The sequence below is a fragment of the Scardinius erythrophthalmus genome (genome assembly GCF_964197995.2).
Source record: "Scardinius erythrophthalmus genome assembly, chromosome: 15".
In the NCBI taxonomy this organism is placed as follows: domain Eukaryota; kingdom Metazoa; phylum Chordata; class Actinopteri; order Cypriniformes; family Leuciscidae; genus Scardinius; species Scardinius erythrophthalmus.
The window spans coordinates 9,024,090-9,035,300 of record NC_138235.1 but is presented as its reverse complement, the minus strand read 5'-3'; the positions used below and the strand labels follow the sequence as shown (position 1 = coordinate 9,035,300).

The window sequence follows — 11,211 nt, the reverse complement described above, 5'->3', positions numbered from 1 at the left end:
AGAGGGAGTACACATCATTGCAGGGGATTTTAATAAAGCTTGTTTAAGGACTGTGTTGCCTAAATTCGTCCAACATGTCAAATGCCCCACTAGAGGTAATAACATCTTGGATCATGTTTATACAAATATCAAGCAAGCTTACAGATCCGTATCCCTCCCTCACCTGGGTATGTCAGACCATCTCTCCCTGCTCCTTATTCCGGCTTACATACCACTCTGGAGAAGAACAAAGCCCATCATCAGGACTATTAACACCTTGTCTGATGAAGCACTGGCTCAGCTGCAGGATTGCTTCGCCCTCACAGAGTGGAGTGTTTTTGAGCATGAGGACCTACAGAGTCATACAGAGGCTGTATTGGGATACATCGCTCATTGCATGGACACTGTTACCATAGAAAAGCGTGTTTTGATTTATCCTAACCGCAAACCATGGATGACGGGTAAGGTCCAGTCTCTGCTAAAAGCACGAAATTCTGCTTATAAATCTGGGGACCAGGCCATGTACAGCAGTGCAAGGGCAGATCTCAAGAGGGGTATCAGGGAGGCTAAACGGGACTATGCAAATAAGCTGTCTGACCAGCTTTCAGACAACGACCCAAGGCAGGTATGGAAAGGTCTGAAATGCATTACAAATTATAAGGGCAACAGTATAAATACAGGATTAACTTCTCATTAGCAGAAGAACTTAATCACTTCTTTGCTCGTTTTGAGAAAACCACAACCATCTCCACTACACATATATCCTTGACGACGCCCCTTTTAGAGCTCGGCCCACACACACTCACTCTTCAGGCACAACAGGATTGCGATGTGTTCAGGGCAGTGAATCAGAGGAAAGCAGCAGGCCCCGATGGAATTTCTAGGAAGGTGCTCAAGGCCTGTGCTGACCAGCTGTCTATTGTGTTCACCAAATTATTTAACCTCTCCCTGTCTCAAGCCACCGTCCCACACTGCCTGAAATCAGCAATAATAGTTCCTATTCCCAAGTCCACCACCATCAGCAGTCTAAATGACTACAGACCAATTGCACTAACACCTGTGGTGGCAAAATGCTTTGAGAAGCTTGTTCTAAAATACATCAAGGATTGCCTCCCCCATAGCTTCGACCCCTACCAGTTTGCCTATAAGGCCAACAGGTCTACCGAGGATGCTATTTCCACTGCCCTCCACACTGCCTTACAACACCTGGAAAAACCTGGGACATCAGTAAGGATGCTTTTTATTGATTTTAGTTCGGCCTTTAATACCATCATCCCGGACATCCTCGTAACCAAGCTGGCTGACTTGGACTTTCCCCCCACCTTGTGCATCTGGATCAAAGACTTCCTCACCAACCGTTCACAGTCTGTCAGGATTGGCAACAGGAGTTCATCCACCCTGACGCTCAGCACTGGCTCCCCACAGGGCTGTGTGCTGAGCCCCCTCTTGTATACCATTTACACCTCTGACTGCACTCCCAAACACTCTTGTAACACTATAAAAAAAATTGCTGATGACACAACTCTCGCAGGACTCATCACTGGAGATGATGACACGGCCTACAGAGACGAGGTCCAGCGACTGACAGCGTGGTGTGATAGGGATAACCTTACAATCAACACTAAAAAGACTAAGGAGGTGGTCATGGACTTTCGCAGGAGCAAAGCTGACCCCCTTCTTCTCTGCATAAAAGGTGACAATGTGGAGAGAGTGTCATCTTTTAAGTTCCTCGGTACCCACATCTCCAGGGACCTGTCGTGGGCTGCCAACACGACTACACTAGTTACAAAGGCCCAACAGCGCCTCCATTTCTTGAGGGTACTGAGATGGAACAGGCTGCAGACCAATCTGTTGGTCTCCTTCTATCGAGCCACAATTGAGAGTGTACTGGTGCATGCCATCCCTGTGTGGTATGCTGGCTGTTCATTGGCTGACAGAAGGAGACTACAGGGGGTCACCAGAACCGCGGAGAGGGTGATTGGCTGTCCACTTCTGTCCCTGGACTCCATCGCCAGCTCCAGATGTCTCACCAAAGCTAGGTCGATCGTAAAAGACCATCTTCACCCCGACCACCACCTGTTCACTATGTTGCCCTCAGGGAGGAGGTTCAGATCCCTCAAAAGTAAGACCAACAGGCTGAGGAATAGTTTCTTTCCCTGGGCAGTCAGAACTTTAAATGAGGCAGATCACTGACTGACTTTGCACTCTCACAGCCGTTCTGTTGTGTGTCTGCACGTGTATGTTAACGATTTTTAATCAATGATGCTGCTACTGTTGTCAATGATGCTGCTACTGTTGCCAATGATGCTGCTACTGTTGTTCATTTAATCTTCTTTTTATTTTTTTTTTATTTTTTTTACATGTTTTTTATCGTAGATGTTGATATTGTACCTGGGTGGCCCTGTTTGCAAATTTCGTTGTGCAGGAGACTGTCCAATGACAAATAAAAACTCTTGAACTCTATAATGTGAATTACAGTGTGTACAATGTTTTTTTACTTTATTAATTGTAGTGCACACAGTGTTTATGTAATGTTGGGACTCGTAACGAAAAGAAATAAACAAGGAGAGAGAATGATTTGTTAACAACATTGTCTACACTTTACTTACCTCTTTTTTTCTTCTTACTTTTTCCAACCACAGACAATTCTCTCTTACAGCCTCTAGCGGACTGGTTTAGCATTGCAGTCCATGAACATTAACACAGAACATAACATTCCCCTCTTTCTTTTAGGAAAGACTCTTAACAAGTGGGATTATTCAGCCCAATTTCCATCCATTATGAATTATGCCCTTAAACTCTAAGTTTACTTCTGTAAACTTACTACAACACTAGTGTTCTTTCATTCACTCTTCTTTGTTTTCCTTTACTCTGTAGCATAGTCTTTTAACATACAGGAGGCTGTCAAGCCTGTGTGCTCTTAAATGGCTCACACACAACATTCTCTGTTCCAGGGTCAACCTGAGCATTTTCTAATGCAATTTGAGTGTTTTCTGGAACCAGAGACAAGTAAGCCGCGATCCATTTCTTCCCATCACTCAAGACATATGTGCTTGGTCCCAGTTTCTTATTCCCAAACATTAGAACAGTGAACTTCCTTCCAGCCATTGGTACATGCATAGGTTTTCAATGGGGCACATCATAGTCCATACGAGGCCACCAGTACAAGTCTCTTAGTCGTTGCTTAGTTCGTACCACTCCCTGGTGCCCCTCGTGTGCTAAGTAGAGAGAACGATGTCGTCTTAGCGGCCTCTAATTTAATAATTAATGATCGTTGCGACGGAAGTGAATCAATCAAACTTAACTTTAGCTGGAAAATATCTTTATTCAAGAACCACTATAAAGCCAAAACAATCTGTTACCTTAAATTATCTGTTTGTTACTGTAAAGCTGCTTTGAAACAATCTACATTGTTAAAAGCGCTATACAGTATACAGTAAATGACTTGACTTAAGTTAATGAATTTAGAGCGCAAAGCAACTGGCACAACTAGTCGCTGCCCTCTCAAGATATACTTATCCACAGCTAGTTCATGCCTGATCTGAAAGTATGCCCTGATCGTTGAATCCATTTGTTTCTGTGTTTTAGGCCAACATTGTGATTTGGGCATGCAGCTTGGACAACTCTGGACAAGATTCACATGCTTCCAGGAGTTCCTTCATCAGAACGGCTCTTGAAAGTTCCTTTGAAATCTCTGCAACAAGGCCTAATTCCTCTCCCTGGCCAGCATCTGAATCAGGTAATGCAAGCGTGGTCGAGGTCAGAACTGGGTAGATCAACCAGAGAAGGGCCAACAAAGGTGAAGTAACAAATACTCAATTCTGTGGCTAAAGATCTAAATCTCTCAACATCTGGAGAGTCTGAACACATGAATGAGTTGGAGAGATCATCTCTTCAAACTTACAAGCCTGTGCTCAAGTTAGAACACAGGAATGAGAGACATTCAGAAATCCTGATTAACTTCATCCCTTCCTGACACTCAAGATAGATCAGAAACTTCAGATGGATGCACCTTACTTCAAACCAGCTAACAGGAGTTTTGTCACAAAAATGGTCTCCAAATATTCAGTGGTTATAAAAAAAAAAATAAAAGTCCAATTCTCTTGACGTTAGATGAACTGCTTCACTTATGACTAACCAGACGGACTTTATTTCTGTCAGATTATAACAAGTCTTATTGAGAATTAACAGAGGTTTATATGTTGATGAATCATTTTGTTTGACATTACCATCATGGTGATCAGTGTTTACTTTAGTTGGGATCGACCCTCGTTAAGTTTTCAGCCATTGTAGACGTTTTCAGAAAACAGTCGGCATTGATAAAAGCATTTAGAAACAGGTTGTTTTTGCACTGAAATGCTCAGACCATTTTTAAAGCATTTGGATTCCACTTTATTTTGCTTTCATTGTCATTTTACATGATCAGGACACAAGGTACATTTGTGGCAGGATGGTCAATATCATTTACAGCAGTATGTCACTTCAAGATACTTATAAACACCCACACATGGATCAGAAAAGACAGAATTTGATGCATTTAGTTCACAAGACTTCTTCCCATCACACCTTAAGAAAACAAAATTGGAAAAATTAGAAGAGAGATTTAGTGTTGGGTCCGAGTCCACCATTGTCGAGTCTGAGTCGAGTCCAAGTCCTTAAAAAAAACAAAAAAAAAAACGAGTCCGAGTCCAAAGAGGGCCGAGTCGCACTTGAGTCCGAGTCCTTAACATCCGAGTCCGAGTCGAGTCCGGCCGAGTCCACAAAGATTTAAATGAGGTTTTATTTAACAAAGTTCGGGAGGAGCAGGTTCAGATAATTAACCAAATTATGCACAGCTGGAGATTAATCAGTAATCAACTCAATGACAGAGTATAAATTCACAGCAGACCTATCTCTGTTCATTGAAAGTTTGTCAGCATCCCTCCTCCACCCCATCTCCTCACTTCCAGTTCCATCTACACTTCCAGTTCCATCTACACTTACCAACTGGGGGGAGTACTTTGGGTTCGGGCCTAACTCCGAGCTCGGAGCCCTCCCCCCGGACAGCACGCCAAATACGCATAAACTTATTGTATTAATTATATGTAGATGTGAACTTGTGAAATAGTTTTAAATTGACCTTTCACAAAGACCCGCCCCTCTTACTGTCGCTACATCCGACTTGTTGCTTTGGTTATCATGCTCTCATGTTGCTATGGTTACGGTGTCAATCATCGCAATTTCATGACTCACAGGACTAAAACTCTGCGGATTCTCTCCCACATTTAAATGCAGTTATCACTCTTTTTAATTTACAGTGTGAACGTAACCACTGGTTCTCTACAAGCATGAAAAAATGTTATTTAGATTGTCAATAGCGCTCACTTTAAGCCATCACTTACCGCGTTCTGCACTCTCACTTAAACTCTCGTCATAAACACTGAAGTTGTCCGCACTGCACAGCGAATCTCTTATTTATATCGCGTCAAGACTTTGTTGTTTATGAGGAGATTTGCGAAAGGATAAAACTCGCGCTGATTCTGAACATACGTTTTGAGCAACTTCTCCGCATGGTGACTCAAAACGCCTCTGATTGGCCACTGTGTTCATGTGCTTAATATACATATCTGTGATTGGCTACGTACAATGCTCAACACTGACACAACACAATGCAAGTAGTTTCGTTTCGTTTCTGAATAATATTGTGTCCTTCAGTGCCCGGACTCGACTGTACTCGGCAAATTTTCCGAGTCTAAAATGTCCGAGTCCGTGTCAAGTCCGAGTACAAATTCATCCGAGTGCGTGACAAGTCCGAGTTCATTCAAAATTGGACTCGAGTCCGAGTACCCCAACTCTAGAGAGATTGTCTATTAGCTCTTGTATCATTCTACAGCCTCAAAAATGTAAACTAAAAATCAATGTTTCTTTGTCCACATATTAAGTAATCATTTAATAAACAGGATAATGGTCTCAAATGTACATTGACCCTTTGATGTATTGTATATAAAAAAATAAAATAATAGAAGACAGTGACACCTAAAGTGACTGTAGATGAAGTACCTGGATTGCAGGCAGCTGGTCCGAGGAGAGTAACAGTCTGGTCTGGTCGCGAATTCATGAGGGCAGGTTACGAGATTTCGTCTTCCATAATTGGCATGATGAACATGAATAACACCTTTATCTTTTGATACACAAGACACTTGATGAGAATTTCCTGAATGATTGTTTGTATTGTGGACTGGAGGCTATACACTAACCTCAGCATAGTAAGAGAACACCGAAAGAAAACTTACCACACTTAATGACGCTTTGACTATTTTCACAGGTTACACTTCTTTCTACATTTTTTTTATTTGAGTGGAAGGGAAGCAGAGGTCAGAAATATATAGTAACTACCAGTACAAGATATTCAAATATTTTCACTCATTTGCTACAACTCAATTTATAAAATATTCAGCTTAATTTACGATGGAAGTTACTTACCTGCTGGGAGACAGTCATAAGACACGTCCAGGTATTTATAAGTTCCAACACAAGGATCATTGAAAACAGAGTTCACTGCAGGAACAGTACAGCATGCACTTCCATCACACCTGATTCATGGACAGACAATGACAAGTACTTAATAGCTTTAATATACGGACAATATGAATCTTGTGCTTGATGTATAAAATTAAGTTGTAATTTTTTTTCCTATGCTATCAGTAAAACCTACCGATCAGACATTATAGAGAGGGCCTTGGCTGTGTTGCAGTGTGTATTTGAGATCTGATCAGCTGGTTTCCCACTAATGCACGTTTTGGAACAAGTCCGCCCATAGTTGGCGTGATTGACCTTTATGAAACCCGAATCTATTGTTTAAAGAAAAGAATTGTGGTAGTTTTAAGGACATATCATGTGGTTGGAGACACAAAGGCTCAATATCTCCTTATAACCCTGTTCCCTGCACTCATACTGTTGTATTTATGAACAAAAGCCAAAAAATATGACCAATTACTCACCACAGGTGAGATGCGCAGATTCTCCTTCACATACCACCATTGTTTTTGCTTCTGCACCTGCAGAGAGGAATCGGAAATAAGATTACTTAAACATTCTGCACTTGAAAGTATTTATTTAATCAGACTAAACATGTATTAGTCAGTATTGCCTTACCATGTTGATACAGAAACAGCAGCACTGAAAATCCAATAAAAACAAGTTGAAACATTTGAAATCATGCACTGAATTGCTTCTAAATTAGTACTTACAAGTGATCCAGCTTAGCTTTTGCACCAGCATGTTGAATGTGTGAACAGAAGGAAAGCCCTGGAATTATTTTAAAGGGACACGTGAGCACACAGTATTTATAACAAAAACAAGATTCCAAAAGACTAATTTTTTTACTCAAATTATTGCAGTAAAGGACTGAATTCCATTACAGCACCATTATATTGTTATATTTAGCACAGGTTAATCCAAGTGCAATTTACTGAAAATAAACAAATGCAAAATAAATACATGACTACGACTAGAGAAGCATAAACATGAGACTCACCAGACAGCAGTTACAAAAAACAAAGCTTGACAAGAATCTATGGGAACATGATGCCTATATATACACAAGGACTAATCGCATAACAAGACACACCTGAAAGTAAGTAACACCATTAACCAATGTGAAGACACAACTGAATACCACATGACAAGACCATAAACCAATGAGAACAAGACATGGCAAAGGAACCAAATCCACAGGGGGCGTTTCAATCAGCTCCATAACTCCAGAGTCCATAACCAAACAGAAGGTCCATGAAAACTAAAACTAACAAAACATAATGATGACATTTTATACGTTTATTTCATCATTTATGTATAATTGTATTTCTTCTACATTTATTTATGTTTTCATTTATTTATACATTTATTTCCGCTTTTATATATTTCCACATTTCTTTATGTACATTTGTATTTATGTCTACATTTATTTCCACATTTATTTCAAAATTTCTTTGTCCGTATGGTAATGAGGGGGGCGTGTTTTACCTCAGACATTGCAATCGATCTCGGAGTGGCAGTGCTGAAGCTTTGAGGTCACCTTGTGGTGTGACCAAACCAAACGCAAGAGATTTGTGGACGTGCCTTTGCAAGTCACACAGGGAATGAATGACTGAGAGATGGGCAATATGGCCAAAATCTTATATCACGGGTTAAGTCATTGAATATCACCCTAACTTTATGTATATTGGGTGAGTATCCACAGGGCCATATAGGCAGGGTTTTATAATCGCAGAGGTCTCAAATTTGAGTGAGTTAGGGTGGTTCGGGCACACCCTCCCCCGAGAAAATTTTGATTTCTCTGATCTACATATATGGAAATTTTAAGACATTTGCAAGCCAAAAAAACTATGTCAGTAGTCAGTAGATTATTTGTCAATACCTACTCTCTCCTTTCTCCATCACTCTTTCTTTTTATCCCAGTCCCCTTATCTTGCCCTTTCTCTTCCCCTACTGAAGCTGAGCTTTGACTAATAGTCTTTTCATTTTCATCTGGGCCAGTGAAGAAAGATAACATAAAGGGTAAACTGATATTTATGTTTTATGAAACATTTTCTTAGATCAGTGAATTTAAGGGCTACCAGGTATTAGTGAGATTGATGAGATCTTTTATTTTAGGGGCATGTGAAAGACCTCCTTAATCTCCCCATTGAGTGCATTTCAAGGCACAACTATATATATATATATATATATATATATATATATATATATATATATATATATATATATATATATATATATATATATTAGGGCTGGGGGAATTAACGCGTTAATCTGTGCGATTAATTTGAAATGTTTAACGCGTTGAAAAAAAATAACGCATTTAACGCAGCACTTTTTTTTAATGATTTCCTGTTGCGGCTGCTATTGAAAAGCCGAAAATATGTGCATCGGGTTTCATTCTCGCGAATTTTTCTTGAGCGGGTCTTTTCCGCTCCGTGTGCGCCGCCGCACTCTCCGTTCCGTGTGTCTGTGTGTGTGTGTGTGTGTGTGTGTGTCGGCCATAGGTGTAGGCGGCTGCGCTCTCTGCCCAATGTTCGACTCCGTGTTTGCGCTGCGCGTTCTGCTCTGTCGTTCACGGCCCAAACGCTTCAATCATGTACCGAGCACTGGAAAAGCGAAGTCCGCTCAAATAAGGTGAAATTTCTCTTTAGACTTCTGTTTGCTGAGCTGGTATAGTAGGATATTGCTGGGCAACAATGTTAAAGGGATAGTTCACCCAAAAATGAAAATTCTGTCATTTACTCTCCCTCAAGTTGTTCCAAACCTGTATGATTTCCTTTCTTCTGCTAAACACAAAACAAGATATTTTAAAGAAGGTTGATAATTAAACAGTTGCTGGTCCCCATTGGCTTCCATAGTATTTTTTTTCCTACTATGGAATCAACGGGGTCCATCAGTCGTTTGGTTACCGACTTTCTTCAAAATATCTTCTTTTGTGTTCAGCAGAAGAAAGAAAGATATAAAGGTTTGGAACAACTTGAGGGAGAGTAAATGATAATCATACATGCTCTGGTAATAATAGCTTTTTTAGGACTATAGTTTATTTTTATAATTAGTTAAAAAAATTGGGAAAAAAATCTTAAATTGATTGTTGATTGATTATTGAAAAAGAATAATACATTGATATATTGATGTTTAATATTATTTTAATATAGGGCTATTTTCTGTTCCTTTTTTCCGGTGATTCTAAGTTTAATTATTGATGATTACAAGCTTGGAGGAAATGCAATTAATTGCAATTAATTACAGCAAATTGTGCAATTAATTCGTTTTGTTTTTTATCGATTCCCAGCCCTAATATATATATATATATAATTACTAGCAAGTCTTTAAAAACTAGCAGTATTGAAAAACTGCTTCAATAGGGGCATGATAGTGAATTTATCAGCACACAAAAGCAATAAAACGTCACGTTATGTTGGATTATTGCTTTGTCCTCACTTCTTGGGAGGAAGCAAGATGTTTTGCTCTATGTCTTTTTAATGTTTATGATTCACAACAGATTTTTAAAGAGCACCATGGGCTTTCTTAGAATAGATGGGATGTTTGTATGTTCATATTACAAGGACAAGTACTTCTGGACAAACACAATGAAGAGGAGAAACGCAAAATGTGAAAATCCAAAAGTACAACCATCCAATTATTAATATTTCACTCACATCAGTACATGCATGATTCATGCGCATGAATCAACATCAACTAGTACCAACCCACTTATCCTAGGGTAGAAATCAGATATACATATTTTATCGATCCTTCATATGTAAATGCAAATATATTCATCTTATTCTGTTGCTCCAATTCATATAGTTTATAACAGAATGATATTAATAACAGAGGCCAATGGAAAGTCTCACAGGATGTGTGATAGATTCTCAGTTTGCCTGCTCCTCCACGGATCCTTGATTAGTGTCTTATTTTGTTTTTTAACATTCCTCTCCTTATTTCTACTATCGATTTTGCTCATCCAGCTAAAATTGCATGAGCTGTAATTGCTTCTCATATTAATGAATGCAAATTAGAACCTAATCTATGGAGATTGCAGAGGACTGGACTTCCCATACACAAAATAAATATATTTGAAATATATTTTCAGGATATATTTTGGAATATATGCAAATATTTGAAATTGGCCCAATAAATATATTTCATACTTATATTTCATATATTTTTGTTATATTTCAGAATATATTTCAATGTATTTGGAATATATGCCACATATATTTTTGACACTTTTTGGGACCCATACAGAAAAAAATACATTGAAATATATTCTGAAATATAACAAAAATATATGAAATATAAGTATGAAATATATTTATAGGGCCAATTTCAAATATTTGCATATATTCCTAAATATATCCTGAAAATATATTTCTTTTGTGTATGGGTTGCCAAATTGGCAAAAAAAATGTGGAAAGATGATCTGGCCCACATGCAGTGTGGAATGACGACCCTTGGGCGGCTCACTCCTGTTTGCCAGATCTGGGCCACAAGCAGGCCATAGCAATGCCACATGTCAGCCAAGAGCAAAGAAATAAACCAGAAGTGGACCTTATCTGAGCCACAAAATCTGTGTATATTAAATATGGAGTCACCTCAACCTTAATAAGCCTGTTAACAAGCAGAATCACTGAAGGACAGAAGAGAACAGAAAAAGAGACCAGCAGAAACACAAGAATCACCACTAACTTCAGCCACAGCCATAATTCT

At 39.3% G+C, this 11,211-nt stretch overlaps 1 protein-coding gene across 1 annotated transcript; it reads right to left on the bottom strand.

The window, feature by feature from the left end:
* Positions 1 to 4,268: 4,268 nt before the first annotated feature.
* Positions 4,269 to 7,568, bottom strand: LOC308702879 (L-rhamnose-binding lectin CSL3-like). The gene is made up of 9 exons (XM_081386021.1): positions 7,496 to 7,568; positions 7,209 to 7,266; positions 7,114 to 7,137; positions 6,960 to 7,016; positions 6,674 to 6,809; positions 6,442 to 6,551; positions 6,252 to 6,296; positions 6,019 to 6,139; positions 4,269 to 4,545 (listed from the first exon to the last, which is right to left on the bottom strand). The coding sequence occupies exons 2-9, from the start codon at positions 7,237 to 7,239 to the stop codon at positions 4,440 to 4,442; spliced, it is 630 nt and encodes a 209-aa protein (XP_081242147.1). The 5' UTR covers positions 7,240 to 7,266; positions 7,496 to 7,568; the 3' UTR covers positions 4,269 to 4,439.
* Between the last annotated feature and the right edge of the window lie 3,643 nt (positions 7,569 to 11,211).